The sequence below is a fragment of the Sander vitreus genome, chromosome 16, assembly GCF_031162955.1.
Source record: "Sander vitreus isolate 19-12246 chromosome 16, sanVit1, whole genome shotgun sequence".
NCBI classification, from domain to species: Eukaryota; Metazoa; Chordata; class Actinopteri; order Perciformes; family Percidae; genus Sander; species Sander vitreus.
Genome location: NC_135870.1, coordinates 19,549,439 through 19,569,721, shown reverse-complemented (window position 1 = coordinate 19,569,721; position 20,283 = coordinate 19,549,439). Strand labels below are relative to the sequence as shown.

At 40.8% G+C, this 20,283-nt stretch overlaps 1 protein-coding gene across 1 annotated transcript in view; it reads right to left on the bottom strand.

The window, feature by feature from the left end:
- Positions 1-20,283, bottom strand: part of epha5 (EPH receptor A5) — a 68,674-nt gene that overhangs the window by 14,112 nt on the left and 34,279 nt on the right. Inside the window, exons 6-13 of the mRNA XM_078271214.1 lie at positions 12,376-12,500; positions 11,042-11,131; positions 10,277-10,346; positions 10,025-10,127; positions 7,207-7,274; positions 6,093-6,218; positions 3,664-3,849; positions 3,064-3,125 (exon numbers count right to left, since the gene is read on the bottom strand). Of these exons, the coding sequence (XP_078127340.1) occupies positions 3,064-3,125; positions 3,664-3,849; positions 6,093-6,218; positions 7,207-7,274; positions 10,025-10,127; positions 10,277-10,346; positions 11,042-11,131; positions 12,376-12,500 (830 nt within the window). The remainder of the gene's footprint in view (positions 1-3,063; positions 3,126-3,663; positions 3,850-6,092; positions 6,219-7,206; positions 7,275-10,024; positions 10,128-10,276; positions 10,347-11,041; positions 11,132-12,375; positions 12,501-20,283) is intronic.

Genomic DNA, 20,283 nt, shown 5'->3' with positions numbered 1-20,283 from the left:
GATGTCGCCGATAGTCGGTCGAAACGTGTTGGGATAGAGAACGTGACGGGCAAGATCAAGTGTTGGGCAGCAGTCAGACGATTCATTTTCTCTTTCGCGAGGCCAGGTTAAGACGCCATCCTGTGAAGCATTAATGAAATAAAACAACGGTTATCAGACAGAACACGATCATCTTCTTCAGCACTATCGCCTAACCACCGAAAACCGTCAAAAATTTCAACCCAAAGTCCAATTATTAAGTGGACGTTATCTGGATGCCGCTTTTGCCTGTTATTTCAAAGCAGGCAGTTGAGTTATTAGGGTTGACTCAATAAGCCTTCAGTGGGCTAGAGCAGCCATGAACGGAAGGAAGGTAAATTTAAACAATTATCAATCATCACCACATTGTGGCTCAATTTTTGCATTGTGCCTTGTAACAGGAGTATACCAGAGAGAGAAATTGCAACTATTGACTATTGCTCAGGTAGGCTCACAAGTTTCGCCTGCAGAGGTGCTAAATAAAGTTAAAGACATAGCCGCTAGTCGGAAGATAAACTTATAATTGTTGGATTCCTCGGTTTAGTGCTTTATCATACGTAAGTGTTCATTACAAGATATGGCCAGTGAGAATTTATAGATCATGACTGCTATTTAGACTAAACATTAAACCATCGCAAGCTTTTTTTTGTCGCAAAGGCAGCTCAGTCCACAAGAAAGTGTAGTGTGAACAGAGAAACGTAAGTGTTTGGCCAGTATAAGCAGAGTGGCTGTTCAGCCCGTGGCCCACTCTGTGGAGTTAGAAGATTGTTACTGTGATTTTTAGTATCTGGTCGCCCAAGAATTATATAAAGTTAGTATTTTTTTTTTCAATTCAAAATTGAGCTTTGAGAGGCTTTCAAAAGCTAGGGTACAAATGATCTCCATGATCAAATCGGTAGGCAATGCACTCACCCAAATTGACTCATGCTGAAAGCTGTCAGGTAGAAACACTTTGTTTCTCTCACTATGACTCTAGAGTCGGTTTCGCTCTGAAGCTAATCCCCGTCACTCTCACTCGCTCTACCACACACTACACACGCATACACACATGCCGGTCCTGCTATTCTCTTAAAGAGTTCAACGCACTACCAATGCACAATTATAAACTTCAGGCCATTTACGTAGGCTACAGCAAAAGCTCTGCATGGAGCCTCCGCAAAACCATAAATCATACTTTAGTTTTCACCCAATGACAGCTCTGTCTGACTGTTAGTTCAAGCCTGCACTTCCGAATGTAAAAGTTCTAACTTTCCCCTCATCAACAGCAGACATGTGGCTCTCCTAGTCCTTCTCCCCTCTTGGATTTCAACAGTTTCCATCACTCCTACAACTACTTTCCCCATCCATTCGCAGCAGCAGAACATCCCAGTTACATGTGAAATGAGATGTTAAGCCAAAAATGTGAGTTATGAGCCTTGTACTGCATTGTCCATAGCTGTGACCCTTAATCTGGGAGCCAGTCCAGCCCCTGGTTTCTCTCATGGCTGTGTTACTTATACCAGCCTCAGTACACCAGCCATCCATGTAATTACTTCACAGGGTTGTCCGTGCTGTTCCGCCTGCTGGTCTCCCAGCTCCTCTGCCTGCCTTTGCCATCCAGAATGACTCCCCAAGGCACACAGGGCAGCAGTTTGCACTGACCACAGCCCTGTAGCACATCATTACTCTGTCTTTTGTCTCACAGCACGCTTCTATTCCACTATACGATATGACCGGGTGCTCCCTGTTCAGGGAACTCGTTTTGTTTTAGCTAACGTTAGTAGGACCGCTCTCTCTCTCTCTCTCTCTCTCTCTCTCTATTCTTTCTCTAGCTCACTCCACCGCTTTGTTTTATCTAACGTTAGCACTGGTCCACATAGCGCTCTAGGATACTGTAGCAGCAGCTGTTGTTATAGCAACAAAAGACGCTCTCGGCTGCTTTTTGGAACCAAAACGCTAAGTGTAAACATAGCCTTAGGAGAACATCTTGTTCAGGTAAAGAGCATCTTTCCAGTCTGCCTATCAAGCACACCTCCAAACACTACCACATTATTCTCAGCTTTCCCAAATTTCCACCATTGTGGTTCTGAAATATACCTTTACCATCATGCAATTGTACAACCTTATTTCTCTCACCTCTCCATTAGCCATCTGGTGCGGGAGTTTACTCCTTTTTTCATGCAGGATTTAGCCTTGTCCGCCAACTGAGCATCTTGCCATTGTAACCAGTGGGTAGACTTAAGTGCTCTGGAGAGGGATCACTTAATTCAGAGGTTTGCCAGCCTTCATTATAGTCCATATTCTCCTCTGAGTCAAGTCCAAATTGTCTAGACAGTACAGACGTGATTCCAGCCCTAAGTGCTCAGATGTCTTTTTATTTTTTTTTCTGGCAAAGTGATCTGTCTCACAGTCGGGGCAAGTAAACATTTAAAAAATTGTAGAGTTTTGAAATCTGCACCCTGTAGACACACTTTGTCTGGGCTCCTGTGATTATCCATCTTTACACTGTTCACATTGTACATGTTGCACAATTATAACTATCACATATTCTTCTTTAGTTCATTTCTGCTTGAATGTGTAGAATGATGAGGTATTAGATTGGAATAATGATAGCTTCGGTGGACATATTCTCCCACAGTGGCGTATCTTCACCACAAATCACTTTTATAAATGTCCTTTTTTTTTTCCAAGGATTGAATGTTTTTCCTCCCCTGTGGTAATTGTCCTCCCAATTTTGCCCATCAGCAAGGGGCTCTCCAACCCTGCCCATTTGCCACTTACAGACCAACATTGATCTATGTCTAAGAGCCAACCCCACTTCATTTTCATGAACCACAAACAATTTCTTTTGATTGATCTTTGAGAATCAATGGTGGTTTTCCTTACCCTCCTCCTTTTCTTTCCCTACATTTTACTCTCCACCATCCTCTTTATCCACTGTCTACTACCTATAATTATCATCCTACTCTTTCTCATACTCTTCCTCCCCATCACCTTATAATCATTCACTTCAGTCTCCCTGTTTTCACCTCTCTAATGCATTGTTGTCCCCCCTCTACATCCTACCTTGAGGAAAGTGTCCAGTGATCCATTCTCCATGTATTCAGTGATGATCATCACGGGCTTGCCTGAGAAGCACAATATGAGAACATACTTCACTACAAAAATAGTAATACATTTATGTTTATTTGTATTCTTTTCAGACACTCCTGTAATTAATTACATTGGCTGAATAGCAGATTGGCAATATTGGAGCTTTCTGAAATATATTCAATTTCATTTTGTTATCACTGTGCGACTTGATATATGCCATAAACGGTATGTACGAGTCAGAAAAAGGTCAATTCAAAAGTGCAACTGAGCTTGATAAACCACAGTTGAAGCTGTCAAAACACATCTGAACCTGACTGATGAAGAACAGCTAAATCTGATGGATGTTGAAAAACCCTGTCAGCTTATAGACTGGAGAGACCAGAGCAGAGTCTGACAAGTTGAGCTTGAGATTTGTCAACATCAACACAGTGCAACTGACATATGAGAAGTCCCAGTATTCGGCATTGTGACATATTTGAAATTTTTTTTTTTTTAAACCTGCAAGGTGAATCTTCCATGAAGCAAAACAAAGTGTGTAAAGTCTGACTAGAAACAGACATGCTGATGACTCACTCTTGGTGACCACGCCTTCCAGACGGATGATGTTTGGGTGGTTAAACTGGCCCATGATCGACGCCTCCCACAGGAAGTCGCGTCTCTGCTGCTCCGTGTAGCCCGCTTTCAAGGTCTTTATGGCAACCTGGATCTCTCTTTTCCCAGGCAACCTCAACGGCCCGCTGCACACCTCGCCAAACTCCCCTGAGCCAAAGAGACAAAGCTCGGCCTCAACATTTCAGCCCACCTTTATCACCACCTTTAAGTCTTGTCCAATTGTGAACCGGTAAACGGTTCACAAAATCCACGGCTCGGTTCGTATCATGGTTTTAGGGTCACGGTTTTCGGTTCTGTACGGTTCTTGTTATTTATCTTATCTTATTTATCTTCTTTAACACTCCAGAAATATACTTCAGCATATGATATATAGCTAAAATTAGCATATTGAATGCATGGTGCACAATACATACACACAGTGGCAGTTCTATCTATTGTTTTATTTCCGCTGTCATCATAGGTAACATGAAATCCAAAATGTTCCCACACACCAGACTACATACGACGCTGGCGCATCCTTCAACTCCGGGCAGCCTTCCTTATCTCTCCCACTTGACATCACTGAATGTGACGTGACCTGCAGCACTCCACACTCCCGAGGAGCGGTCGGCTCGGCTCTGCGCCTCTCAAAATCTGACGAAAATCTTTTAAACTGACCTTTGTCGATCAAAAAAACAGACAGATTCAGCAACTGTACGGCCTATTACTCGCTTAAAATGTCAGAAACACGTTTCGGTGAACTATTTTCGTAAAATACGAGATCGTATTCAGAACGAGACGCCATTAGAATCTGTTTTGAAATTCAGGAGCAGCAAAAACCACGTGACGCGTTCGTCCAATCAGCTGCCATGTGTTGCGTTCGTCACGCTCATCCCCCTCGTCGTTTCCAGTAAGAGACACATAGGTTTCGAAAGTGGGCACTACGGCAGTAAGTGGTTAGTGCACATTAACAGTGTACTGACGAACCGTGCGACGCACACACGCTCCGAACCGAGACAAGCTAACCGAGACAAGCGAACCGAGCGGTTCGGATGTTGATTCATGAACTGTACCACCCCTACAACATAGTAAATCAAATTATTCTCTTGACATTTCTTACACATTTCAAGACAACAACCCCAATCTACTTTTGGATGTAAAAGTACATTGAAGTTGTGGAGAAAGAGAACACCTCTAAAGAAACGCCAAATTAGACGAATTTAGGAGTTCTTCAGAGAACCCCAATAGAACAGCAAAAAACACACATAAGGAAAGATTCAAAAACGTGATACTGATTGTTCTTCTGTTATTTAACTGATCTACCAATTGCAATGCATTTTCTTATGTTGTTTGGGATCAGTGTCGCAATGCAACCAAATGTTCGACCTATGAATACCGGGCAAGCATCACTCAACTCACTTCATTATCACAACAGATAGGAACCTACAAACCAACATGAGTGTTATACTTAAGGGCCTATTTCACTGTTGCACAGTTATGGCCATTTTACAGTAGCCACAGCCAAGCTCTGCGCACGCCATCGTGATGTCAAAATGACCTAGATCTTGTCGGCGCACCCGGATAAATAGCGCGCGAGCAGAAGTCTTTTTTTTTCAGCGGCGCGCAACAAAGCGGAAACAGGAAGCATGAACAAGCTCCTGGGCAAATGGATGCCATGACTCTCCGAGTGACTGCAAGTCTCTCTTGTAAACTTACTGGGTTAAGATGAATTCTTTTATGGTGAATGAAAGGCTTGAGCCGACGAAGTAGGTCATCGAATAAAATCGAAGCATTGATGTCAATGCTGATGCCAGTTCTGCCGTTGTTCACCTTTTTCTTCTTCTTCTAGTCCTTAGAAAGAGCAAAGTCGGTAACCTTTCCTCATTAGCGCCACCTCTGTTCAGGAGAAGACTGCAACTAGTGTCGCGACCACCAGCGCGGGTATAAATAGTTACGGCGATTCCATGACGTCACATTTGCGCGTGCCAGCTGGGCTGTGGCTACTGTATAACGCCCTTAAGAAAGCCTGTAAAGCTCACAAATGTTACAAATCTTTCGTCTTTCGCATAAATTAGTATTATACCATTTATAGGCGCGAGAGCTGCAATTCTTTTAGCATAGTGTTCAAATGAATTCAGTGTGTGTAAACGTGCGTCTATACAATGACGTGCAATTATGAATGTGACAGGTTTATGCAGGTTGAAGAAAAAATGACGCCCTGTTGTAGAGGTAATGAGGTTGAATTCTAAACAACATGGCACAATTAGGCTAGACTCATTGCTGTTATTACTGTTCAATTAGTGTGTACCGACTGAACAGGTTCCCTTCAAAACAAACAATAATGTATTCTGTGATACATTATTCTGGAAAAGTCAGCCCCAAACAGACGCTCAGAATATGAATTTACTCACCAGCTCCGATGATCCTCTCTATAGAGATGAACGAGACGTCGATCTCCTGAGCAAATTCATGCACCGCCTGGTTGGGATCTTCATAGGTGAGGGGGTCAATATAGGTGCGCACCCCAGGGAACTTTACTGCAGACACACATGCATGGCATCATTACCATTTAGATGTAATTTACAATCATTAACATTTATTCAGGCTTGTATCCACAATACATACATACATACATACATACATCAATGTAAATGTATTAGGCCGTTGCAGGCAATGTTGCAAATCCAGGAGCAAGAATTATTAGCAATTTTGATCAATGTCAAGTAGTGGCTTGATTTGAGTTTGTCATGTACATTTCCACAAAATGTCTTATATTATGACATGAATACATACAAATATATACTTTTATAGTTTCTATCCAAATTTCATACCCCTTATCAACATTATTTCTGCCTTTTTATATTGTTATGGTGGAGTGATTTAGAACATGCTCTGAACTCCTGAATTCCTTTTGCTTATTCTACCTTTTAAAAAACATGACTTCAACTGAAGGGACAGTACCTACAAATCTGCATCTAGAGCTAAATACAAAGGTTGATACCTTTAAGTATCCCCAAAACAAGTCACTTTTTGTGGGCATGATAAGTAATTAATGTTCATTTTAAATATGAATTATAGGACAGTGTACCACACAAACTGGCACTGTGGGATTTTTTTCCTGATGTACGGTCACGGTCGGCTCTGAAGCCAGCAGATGGATGGCAGGATACAATGCCAGAAATGTTGCCAAAAATATTAAGCAGTCACGGCCTATTAATCATAGCTTTTATGTGTCCTCTGCTAACATGGCTGCCGTAGATCCGGTCTGTTATTTAAAGAATAGCTCCTGGTACAAAACACTGCAACTGCATGCACGCACGCACACACACACACACACACACACACACACACACAAACTGATACAGACATGACCGCTGTTTGAACCCTCTACAGTACATGTAGTGGAACTGTACTGCCCACACATCCCCCCCTTACATATACATCCCCCCCTTACCTATACACACACACACACACACACACACACACACACACACACACACATATACAGAATTAGTTAATACTTACTGTGACCATTGTGGAAGTGCATCTTCTCCTCTTCCGGGTCCTGTTTTGCTTTGCTGTAGCCACACCGCCTGAGAGAGGGGACACACAAACACATCGGAATAAATGCCATGTCACAGTATTGTTTTTGTGCACATGTAAAAGCAGTGACTGGTGGGTTTTTTTTTGTTTCATGGCAGAATACCTTACAATTACGCTTGTATTATTGGCACATACTGATGATTTACAGGGGGTAGACAAAACAATGGTAACTAATGTCGTCTTTTCTGGGAAGGTAATGGACTAATTATTTCAACTTACTCTGCTTAAAAGGTCCGCAGTTCAGTTTCAGTCTTTTTTTTAGCATCATGTAGCAATTACTGTACATAATTTTCTTACATACATTCCCAAATTCTAGTACAAGATAGCACAAAATACTGCACGCCTTTATGCATTTTATTCACTGTATATCTAGACAAAGAGCAAACAGTGACATTTACACTCAGAGACAACAAAAGGTATCAAACAGAGATCCCAGTGAAGATATCACAAAATGGCCCAGCCACAGAGAAGCAAATCCTGGCCAACACACAGCACGACCACACTTGGATCTAAGCGCAACCTAAGCTTTTTATTTCCTCTGCTAACTTACGATTCAAGGTTGCTGAACATGCTGAAAAACACCAGCCTTTTAGACATTAGCAAAGGAGTGCAGTTTTCAAATACTATCATTTTCCAAGAAAGCCCTTGTCAACAGATCAACTATGACTTTTGGCAGAGGAGAGAGCAGTCTTGCGCTTTTTGTGTCTCCCCTGATGTATTGGCCAAAACCTGTATTTGTTTGTTTGATGTGTGTGTACGTGTGTCTGTGTGCTCATAGCTTCTGCATTTCAATATTTAGACAATAAGCATCAGAGATAAACAGGAGGATTGCTTTTTAAACTTAATCCGACACGCAAACATACACACATGCAAACATATGACACTAACAGAACGGACACAGAGAGGCACTCAAATTGAGGTAAATACATTGCTTTACATTATTGCATTTGTAAAAAACAAGAGTCAACCAAATGTTTTAGATGCTGCAGTTTTCCTTATTTTTCAGTTCTTGAAGACAAAAAGCCCAAGTGTACTTACACATCTACAAACACACACAAAACACACACACACAGACAGGGGTCATGTCCAAGTCTTTCCCATCAGGGCTCTCTGTAGGGCAGCCAGGCTTGGCTGGAGGGGTTTGGTATGGGCAGCTAGATAGTGTGGGGGAGGGGAGTGTGTATGTGTGTCTGTGTTTTGTCCATGTGTGTCTGCCTGAGGGTGTTTAGTTAGCCGGATCTGTTGAGTCAAGGGGTTTGAGCATGCCCATGCCCCATTGGCCCTCCAGCTTCCTACATGTGTGCGCCTGTGTGTGTGTGTGTGTGTGTGTGTGTGTGTCTGTGTGTGTATGTGTGTGGGTTAACCCATGCGTACATGCATCCCCGCGTATGTGCGTGTGTCTACATACATGTGTTCTGTGTTTGGATGTCTGTGCATGCGTGTAAAGTCTGGAGGGTCATGCAGGTGCAGGAGAAGGGGTGTGTGTGTGTGTGTGTGTGTGTGTGTGTGTGTGTGTGTGGGGGGGGGGGGCACAGGGCACAGGGATACAGGGCACAGGGATACAGTAGTTGGAGGGTGTTGTGGTGCTTGTGTTCCAAATCCATCTCTGGAAAATTTGGCATTCCTTCATCTCTCCTCCCCCACACGAAACCAGAGCGATCCTCATCCCCGATCGGCTAAACCAAAATCACCACTGCTTCTTTCTGATTTGTTTTTTAATCCATGAACCTTACCAGAGCCTCTGCTGATTCAATAAAGATGAAGTAAATTACTAAATTATGGCCTAACAGGTTAACAGGAACGGAGAGCTTAATGAATGAATGAACGAGCAGCAGAATGTGTGTATGGATGAAAAAAAAAAAATGAATGAACAGATCCATAAGATCAATAATACAAAACACATGTATGGAGAGATGGGCGGATGTACAGAACATCAGAACTTGCACGTGAATCTGATTTCACAGGCTGAGCTTTGCCAAACTGCCCTCAGCTTTGTTAATTATGGTTCAGTACAGGCATTTGGACATGCATAGCTGGTAATTAACTTAATTAGATACATATCATAGAAAAATGTGATTAAGAAAGTTCAAGAGTTCAATTGACTTTTGCAGATAAATAAAAGGGACTTTTAATGACATAAGATTATGTGAGGATTCTCAACACGGTTTACTACTCTGGCCAGTGATTATGTGCTTTACATGTGTTTGAAAGCTTCCCTTGCTATATACAGAATTTGCATTCATGTATGTTGTCTGTGTGCATGTGTGAAAAAGATATCAGAAAGTTGATTGTACCAATTCCAAGACAAGGTAATATGAGATGCGATGCGGATGTAAAACAGACAAAGTTGTGTCACCACCACACTTGAGGAGAGCTGTATCATCAGCCCTAAAGCTATAACCTAAAAAGCAACCCCTTAATCCTGACCTATTACAAATCTCTAACCTCAAGCCGTGTATCTAATCCCTTAATGCTGCTCTAACACAGATGGATCTGGGTCACAAATGAAATTTGGTATTTGGTCTTTTTTTTTTTGTCAGCAATAGGTCAGAGGAGGACAAGAGGATGTCCCCTGACTAAGCTAACAAATATATCCACATATTCAGAAATGTACATTACTGCTGTGCTGTACAAAAGGATACGAACTGTGTTTAGAAAGTTTCACACTCTGAGCAGCCTCTCTCATGTGTGTGGCCATTCAATATAAGTTAATGTGCTTCCACTTGCACACGCGTTTTACCGTCCACTGAGCAGGAATCCAGCGACTACCGCCAGGAGGACCAGAGCCAACGTGATGGCCACCGCTACGATCGAAGCCTGAGCACGTTCGCTGGTCGCAGTTACTGCCAAAGAAAAGAGGTGGGATTAGACACAAATAGTACACACACAAAAGCACACCTGGCATCTGCTGTTGATGCAGCCTCCAAAAAGCAGGTGGGAGTCACGTACAAGTTGAACTTGTATGCTCATGCTCTCTCTCCGGTGTACTCACAGTAAGGGCTGGTCTGGAACTCAAAACGTCGGCTAAATGCGCCATAGCCTGCTGAGGTCCTGGCTCGCACCTGGAATGCAACATATCCAAATATATCACATCTACAGTAAATATAACCACTGGTGGAATGTACATTAGAAGTCCATTTACTCAAGTACTGTATTTAAGTACACATTTGAGGTACTTGTACTTTACTTGAGTCTTTTTCTTTTCATGCCACTTTCTACTTCTACTACTGCTACATTTCAGAGAGAAATATTGTACTTTTTACTCCACTACATTCATCTGACATTTTTAGTTACTTGTTACTTCACAAATTAAGATTGTTGTACACAAAATGCAATTTATAAAAATACAAAGTTTTATTCTAAATTAAACTACCCAACAATACAATGATTAGACCATTAAACACACAACTGTTTGGATCGTTTCCAGTTTCTGAAATGTGAGGATTTTTCTGCATTGAGTACTTTTACTTTTAAAACTTGAAGTACATTTTCCTGATGATACTTACATACTTTTACGTAAGTAACATTTTCAATGCAGGACTTTTACTTGTAACAGAGTATTTTTTACAGTGTGGTATTAATGCTTTTACTTAAGTAAAGGATCTGAATACTCATATACCACCATATTGTCATTTGTGTTACATCTTTCTAATTGTTTATTTGCCTTTTTCTCATCTCAGACTGCACTGAAGTGCTTTTTGTCGTCAAATTGTTTTATTATGACTGTCTTTAATTTTTTTTTTGACCCATGTCTGACCTGGAAGATGTAGGCTGAAGAGGGCTTCAGGCCTTCCACCACCATCTCAGTCTCCTTGGACTTTATAATAGTGTAACTGGAGTCCTGCTCCTGTTGGAGAAAGGTTAGAGGGGGTTATTGTAATTCATTCACTAGTCTTACATATGTTTTTGTATCTTTGATTATTTGCTGTTGCAGATTTTGCATGTGTGTCGTCTTGGCTGCACATTTTTTCCCAGCAACCTGTAGTGCGTGTGTGTGTTTAAGTGCGTGTGTGTAAGGATCAGTTTCCCAACTGTAACCACATCAGGTTTAAACACAGCTTAAATGCCCTCTCCATTAGCCAGAAGCCATTAGCTAACCACTGACCACAAACCCTGCTCTGCTCTCCTGTATACCTTTATTCTGACCTTCCCAGAAAAGACGACATCAGAGGACTAAAGAGAGAAAAGATGAAGGGCACAGGAACAATGAGCTGAATAGAAGCATCAAATTGCTGTCTCTACCCAAGTCCAACTTAAAAAAGAGGGGGGGAAACCCTGCCCCATGAAAGGCCACTTCAGTAAAAATAAAAATTAAATTAAAAATAACACTTCACACTAAATTGATAATGGCCAATTGGAACAATCTTGGTCAATACGTTTTTTCAAATATAACACATTAAACATGTGGACCACAAGGCAACACTCAAAACACTATGAAATATACATTTCATTTGGAAGTAAAGTTTTAATCAGATAACTTCATACACAACCAAGTATACCGATGTCATGTGGTACTGGCTTTGGCTTCAGCTCAACACATTGATGGTTGTATATAATTACATTCATTTGCATTTAGGTGAGCATAGCATTGATAAAATAAACACACATTAAAAAAAAGACTTGAGTCAATATGTGTTAAAGGACAATTCTGGCGCAAAATGAACCTAGGGGTTAATAACATATGTGTACCGAGTCGAACGTTCTCTGGGATCTGTTTTCATGCTAATCGAATGTGTCTCTAGCTTTAAACAAGCTCCGCAAACTGGTGGTTAGCTGCTAACGCTAGCTTTAGGGGCAGATGGTATCGCTATTTTATACCACCATATAACAAGGCTCAAAATAGCACCACACTTCAACAGTAGCATAATGAGGGTCCCTACATGTAAACCGAAGCATTGAGAACTTGACTACAGACAGTTTATTAAAAGATAGATTATAAAGACAGTAGTGTTCATGTTTACATGTGGGCGCCATCTGGGAAAACAGTCATGAGCAGTCGAACGACAAACGCCGTGCAACCAGTAACATAGCTACTGAAAATATAAATAAAATATATAATATATATAAAAGAAAAACTTGGATTATTTTTACCTTTTCAAAATACTTGATCTCGTACTCCAGGATGATGCCGTTGGGGCGATCAGGCTCTGCCCAAGAAAGGGCGATGTTGCTTTTGTCCGTATGGCCTTTTCTCACCACACTCACTGGGGACGGTGCTACACACACACACACACACACACACACACACACACACACACAATTTCATTTTTGCTTGACTTGTAAAAAGCAGCAGTTTAATATGATGCAACACAGTGCATCTCTTTAACTCCAGTATTTAACATGGCTGTCATAATATCCTAATAAACATGATGTTTAAACACAAGAGAAATTGTGCCAAAGTCATAAAATCGGTTGGGTAACATCCCTCTTTTGATGACACCTCATCCTTTGAGGTTTACATGCGCAGAGCTAATTGTCATGCTTGCTGTGATTTGTTGTACGTTATGAAATATTAAACTGAAGATGAAACATCAAAGAACTAATTCACCATAAAGACCACTTTAAACATGGTGGTGAAAAAAGGGGGTTCACTATATTAGAATTTACACTGTGATGTGATGTTATTTGTGTCACGCTGCGTGAAGAAAAGTTAAATCTGCCATTTTTTACAACATATTTTCCCCAGAGTTTCTTCTTTGGAATTTAAGTTTGTTAGTTACCAATGTTCCTCTGAGGTTATTTGGCGCAGTCCATTGAGCTTTATCTCAACTACTGAGATTATTTTTGGATCCAAAGCAGCTCTGCCTCTGAAAAAATGTCTGCAATCTGGCAGCACCTGTGCCTAATTAAACTATCCCTTTATATCTTGCTATTCAGTAGACACTGGTAGAGAAGCCCAAGAAGTCAACTAAAACTCTACACATCTGGCACACGGCTTTTAGTCTACCAAGTTTGGCTGTCTGCAGATTTCAAAAGAAATATTTATCACAGGAGATTACTTTCTTTAGCCTTACAGTGTTTGTTTTTGGCTTTTGCAAAGTTTCCATTTCCATTACAAGATTTTGGGTAACTTATTCTGTAAGTTTTGAAGTCAAGCGAGCTCAGACGTGAGCGTTTGCATCAGTCATCGAGCCATCCTGTTGTAACCTGAACTGTTGGCCCATCTCTCAGAGGGACAGTTGGAGAGTCTCTGACACATAAAGAGCTTTTCACCAGGCAAAATGCTCCCTCAGGCAACATCCTGATAGTGTGTGTGTGTGTGTGTGTGTGTGTGTGTGATAGCCTCCACTGCAAATGCTAAACAGTGTTTAGGTTTCAATAGCATCAGCAGAACTCCACAGGGAATAAATCATCGCTACAAACACAGTAACGCTATCCTGAGTGGATGGTCACACAGAAGTGTTATCTGCAACATCTTAAAAGCCTGAAACCAGAGACCGAATCTCTCTCACACACACACACACACACACACACACACACACACACACACACACGGTATAAATGCTGGGATGCAATGATGAGAGAGGGCTTCTTTTCCCAGCAGCTTAACGGGTAACAATACACCAAAATCTAAGTTTAAATCCTCCAAAAATGGATGCAGTTAGCCATACTATATTTAATCAAAAGTTTGGAATAGAGGGTGTCATAGGGCCTACAAATTGTAAAGCCCTCTGGTATACCAACTTATGATTTGGGGTTATATAAATATACTTGATGTGGCATTCCACATCTAAAATATGTATAACTTTGAACTAGGGCCGCTGCAAATTATTATTATTTTTTTTACAATGAATTAATCTGTTAAATGCTTTTCCAATTAAAATAGTGACAGAGCACCGAAACAAATTCTTGGAGCCTAAACTAATGTCTGATGCACAGTCTAAAACCCAAATGTGTTGAGTTTTTCTTTACATATAAAAGCAAACTAAATCCTCATATTTGATAAGCTAGAACTGCAGCAACTGTTTGGGATTTTGTTAAATGATTAATCTGTTATTTAAATTGTTGGGTTTTCTATTGATTGAATGACTAAACAATAATTTCAGCAATTCACAACTGTATATAGTAATATATTCCAGCAATTCATGCCCATTCTTAATTTAGTATATGTTGCAAAATGTGTTTTAAGTTTGAAGCTTCCTTTATTTGAATTTGATTTACTGTTACTGTGCCGTTTTAATAAATGATATGTATATATGAGGCACATTTACAAACAGAAGACCAATCTAGCCATCAGATCATTTCAGCGTGTTCCTTCTCAGCCCTAACAGTCCCGTTTAACCAAATACCAAATCGCACAGACACACAACATCCACCCAAAGCAGCATTTGAGTCAACATAGGCTACACAATGTGACACCTTTTAGTGCCACAACTCAGCAACGGACACTAAACAAACAGGTGTTTTAAAACCTGATGGATCTGTGAAACGCCAATACAGAGAGAGAAAGTAAGGTGATGGATGGTGGTGCTAAAGGAGGGGGAGGGGGAAGAGGAGGACGAGGAGGAAGAAAAGCGAGAGGGTTGACATAAATGGAAAGAAGTGAGAGATGAGATATAGTGGTGAAGCTGTGTAGACAGGGTCCCAGCAACACTTTGAATTTAGCAACAGAGAAGAGAGTGGAATCACACTTGCTAGTTTGAACACTTCCTGCACGTGTTATATCTGCTAATGAGCACCTACAGTATGGTAACGCAGAACACACATTAACTCTAAATGTCCGTGAAGCCATTTTCTGTTTTGCCATCTATCTAAAGCTTCTATTTCGTGCAGAGAAAAGTTAGACAAGGCTGTGTTGAGCTATTCAGTGGACGAGTGCAGCCCTCCAGTGTAACAACTCTGGCCTCAGATAACAGCAAAGTTATCACCGTGCAGAACATAAGCCTCTCGGACCGCTATCTGTCTCAAGCATCACCAAAATCAATACAGACCTACAACTATCTGGTTTATTATCCTTTAACTACCCTCAGAGAATGACAGAAAGAGAGACCTAGAGACAGAATGAAAGAGAGATAGGAGACAGAGAGAGAGCGATATGGCTTTATTAGGCTTGTAAAGTACCAAGTATGCTCTCATCTTTTTCTTTTTCCAACTTAACCACCTGCCTGCTCTATCTCATGCCTCGCTTATGTTTTGTTTTTTTTATACATTTACAACAGTGTCATTTGGCAGCCCAGAACCGATTCGTCATACAACACGTTGCATTTTTTTGAGGGGGCATGGGGTACTTTCCATAAAATCATCTCTCAATGCAAATCAAACCAGCTATTAGGCTAACTGAAATAAAACCATGCCAATCTCTAGGTATGGTGAAGGGTATGTGATGATGTGGGGCTATTTTAATTCCAAAGGCCAAGGGAACTTTATCAGGATGCATAGTATCCTGGATACTATGCATCCTGATAAAGAGATGATAGAGAGATGATTTTATGGAAAGTACCCCATGCCAATCTCTAGGTATGGTGAATGGTATGTGATGATGTGGGGCTATTTAAATTCCAAAGGCCAAGGGAACATTATCAGGATGCATAGTATCCTGGATCCATGAAATAACTGGCCTTTAAAAATAAAAATCAGCCTGCCTCTATGGGAATTTAACATAGGGGTGTACTTACTTATGCCCCCTGTATTTTAAGGAAGAACATGTATTTATTTATGATACATTATTCATTCACAAAGAAAATTGGCGTCCTTAAAAGGTTGGATTTTTCCTAATTTTTTTTTAATTAAGGCATTAAGACCAATTTACAAAAGATGATTTTTTTATTCCTCTTTTTAGTCAACTTTAGCATGGGTTCATAAACTTAATGAGTGCCACTGTACCTATATTAAAGTGACTGCAGCTCCTGAACCACACTGACTATATGTATACATCAAGTGAACTAGAAACCAGAAAAGAAACCTACAGTTTCAGGTAAAAGTACCAACACTTGAAGTTAGCACAAGATATGACAATTGGATCTTCAAACGGACATTTGGAGACTCCAAATGTATACCCTTTTCTAGAGGTTATTCCTCTCCTATTCCAAGTTCAATTCATTTTACTTGCAGTGCAAACACCCTGCAGTAGCTACTCCCACAACTTTTATATCTATGTCTAAAAACAAAAGCAAGACACATAGGCAAAGCACCAGGCTGTGCACTTATGTTTTACCACCCACACGGTAATGTATCACGATTCATTTGATTAATAGCCAACAACAGCAAAAAAACAATGTATGAGAGCATTTAGTGTGCAGTTACCACACTGTGCTCCCACACTGTGAACAACATGAAAAAGAAATGGGCAGAAATAAAGACATAATCGAGCTGCGCCACCACAGGAACTCATTTAATGCATATAGATAATCATCAAACTTATTGGCTAACAAAAGACTGAATTGTTTGTGATTATTAACGATTAAAGGGCCGATTAGATTAATTGTCATTCTCATTAAAATGTCTCCTTTTGTAGAATGAACTGAAAGCAGTCAGAATTCATTACTGCCACTCAAACCTTCACAGATTTATTCAGAAGACATGAAGAAATATCTCAAAGATGCTTAGCAACGCCACTGGGTTGCAGCGACAGTTCTGTGGTCAGTTTGATCAATGCATTGCAAATTGCTTCTGCAACCAGGACTTTGTGTTTATTATTTTTTGTCCTTTTCATTTTTTTGTTTCCCCCTCCTTCCATGTCCATGCGCACCTGGGATCATTCATCTCACCAAACTCCTGTTGAAAGTCCCCGTGCTTCCCACAGTCAGCAGCAAATTCTTCACTGCCTTCACGGGGTAGAGTACCAGTCGGCCAGTTATACTCGAGCCTAGCTATTAGTGTATGGTTCTACTCTGTGATGTCCTGAACCTACTGTGTTTTGTTTGTTTCATTATTTTCAAGATCCCCGAGCTGCGAGTTTTTGTGCTGCCTGGAGTTTCTTATTTCTGGGATGGAGTTTTCCTCAAGCCTGCCTGCCCCTGCTCTCAAGTCTGGCTACAACCTGCCGTGATCAGTCCACACACCTCCTCTTGCCTTGAGTTTTTGTTAACAAAGTACAACTAAGCCTTTATTGCCTCGCCTGCTCTGTGTCCGCACCAGGCTCCACATCATACAATACGAAACAGCAAACTGTCAAGCTGCACCAGACCTCTGAGTGTTTGTACATGCAGTAAATGTCCACCCTCTTCTTGTTCCATCTCCTCATCCCCCTTCCCTCCTTTTATTTCCTTTTCTTCACTGCTTTTTGCAATCTCACCTTTTCGTTCCTGATCTCACACGCCCCGTCATTTCTCCTCCACTTCTACCTCCGTCCTGTTGTTCTGTCTTTCCCCCCTGCCTTTCACCTCTCCTCCTCGCGAGTACCAACACTTTATTATTCAGCAGGGCTTCACAGGGACACTGTGAAATCACCTATTTCACGGATCCCTTATCGAGACACTTCCCACACATCAAATGGCAGATCCTCCGACTCTCTCTCTGTGTCTTGTCGCCCCGGTCTCTCAGTACTTCTGTCGGAATTTTTTTTTTCTGCCTTTTTACCCTCACAAGTAGACAACACAGATGTTCACAATGCTGATTAAAGTCCTCATTGGGTAATTGCGTCTGTGATACAGAGGCAAGGCAGGATGTTAAACTGTTTGTTACAATAGATGCTTCAGGCTTATTGTTAACATGATCGTTCTGACTACTTTGGGAAACCATTTGATACAAAGACCTCCTGGTCCTAACCCAGCTGCAGTGATGTAGAAATGTGCTGACATCACGGTTGGGTGAGGTTTAAGGTGCAGCAGAACTTCTGGCAACATCCTTCAATGAGGTGAGATGAGAAAAGAACACATGGTCTTGATGTGGTAGTTAGGTGCAATAATGGGCCGGAGCAATGAACTGATAATAAATAGAAATAATGTGATTACATTCATTTAATATTTATATAAAGTTTACAATCATATGTCTCTGTACCTTTTAGTGAGTAATACCACAGGAGGGAGCTCTGCCATCTTGCAGTTGTAATTCCTATTTCTTACTGCATTTACTTGCCAAAATATGGTATCTAGAGTCAACTGTAAATGGTTAACCTGAACACTCGTTTGCACACGTTTGCACACGTTCTGCAATCTGTATTCCAGATATGTGGAACAGCTAAACATTGCTATTGGTATAGCTGTTCAAAATCTGTCAGCCAATGCTTCTAGTTTATCATCCTGTACATTTCTCTATGTGTAGAAGCATTATTACCTCTACAAAGGTAGGTTTGATTTGTTTGTTGGTTTGTTTGTTCGTCAGTCAGCAGATTTAAAGAAAACCTACAGGCCCGATTTTCATGAAACTTGGTGGAAGGGTGTAGCGTGGGCCAAGGAGGAACCCCTTACATTTTTGCGCGGATCTGAAACATTGGGGCGGAAACACAAATTATTTTTCACTTTGTTAACACTGCAATTAGGGCATGGCCCTCTCCCAGTGCCCTTCTAGTCAGGTCAATTCAATTATGTAACCCTAACAACAACAACAACCTGATTTACCAATATGGATCATACCATTTCTTATCAATTGCTAATATTTTCTCCAAAGAAAAATGTGTGTATGATTTTGGAATTAAGAATCCATTTCCCACCTTTTCTCAGCCATTCAGAATCATCACACGGACAACGGCAGAGAGTTAAAATCAGTGAGAACTGTGAAGTTGTTTGATAACTCTATTGTAATAGTAATTCTGAAATTCAGAAGAAATATCTCTGGGTTGGGGTTTTTGTGTGCACAGTCTGCAACTGTTTAAATATATATATTAGGGCTGTCAAAATAACGATTTATAATTAATTTGATTAATTAATCTGAGAAAAAATAATGCGTTAAAAAAATTAACGCAGATTAATCCATTCCATATTGACGTTTGCATACAGACGAAAATCTGGTGCCACTGATATGTCTGCGCTTCTCTCTAATGCTCTGAAACAGACGTTACAGGAAACACAAACCCCGCTGCACGTGACGCTAGTTAACACTATACTCGACAGCAGCTAACGTTAGCCAACCGCTAGCTAGTAGCTGGATTAAACACGGTTAAAATGCTGACAGCCAACGCTAAACGGTGTAAAGTTTGACTGTGTTTTACTGTAGAGGATTCAACACCGGTATGTAACAATCTGCAGCTGCCGATGGAGAAACAACACAGACGGTGCGTTCAATGAAACTGGTAAACTACAGCCTCGTGGTGCATTTGAAGTTATTGTATGTCCTTTTCCTATCTGGTTGTTGTTTTTGTCATTCAACAGCAATTTACTAGTGAAATAAGTTATTGTTATTGTTATACATTATTATTAAATCATTTAATTTTGACCATATGGCCTTAGCAATAAACAAGCCGTTCTTTAATGTCACCAACTGTTTAGTACCCTTTTTTTTTCTTTTTTTTCTGTAATGTTATTGCTTTGATTAATGCACTAACCTTTATGAAAGGAGCTGCGTAAATGAAGTATCAATTCACTGATTTGATCTATTGATTGCTGTACAAACTCGGAGCTGGTGACTTCTTTTAACATTTATTATATTTCAAAATTAAAAGGGAGAATATTGATCTAATATCAACAGAAATAAACGCCCTAGCGCAGCCTGTACCAAATCCATGCCAAAGAGCAGCGCATTTTATCTGTCTGTGACTCTGCCAGCCATGTGTAATCTAATGTAATCCCTAATCTCCATTTGGTCCAGTGACTGGCTAACTTTAATCTAGCTACAACTCCAATAAACTGAATGTGTGGTCTGTAGTCTGGTGTAATCCACTCTGTCTGCTGACAGCCACAATGACAACACAGCTAGCGGGCTGTCAGTACTCTTGACTGTCAGACAACCATCTGCCGCTCTCGCTCATTCTCTCCCTTACACACACATCCATCCTACTGTTACTACTATTTTCTATTATTACTGTACTTTACTGTCAATAAACCATTTGTTCAACAAACACACTCTTTTAAAAAAGGTTTTCCCACTAGCCTTCCCTGATAGAAGCATTGGGAAGGAACGCAT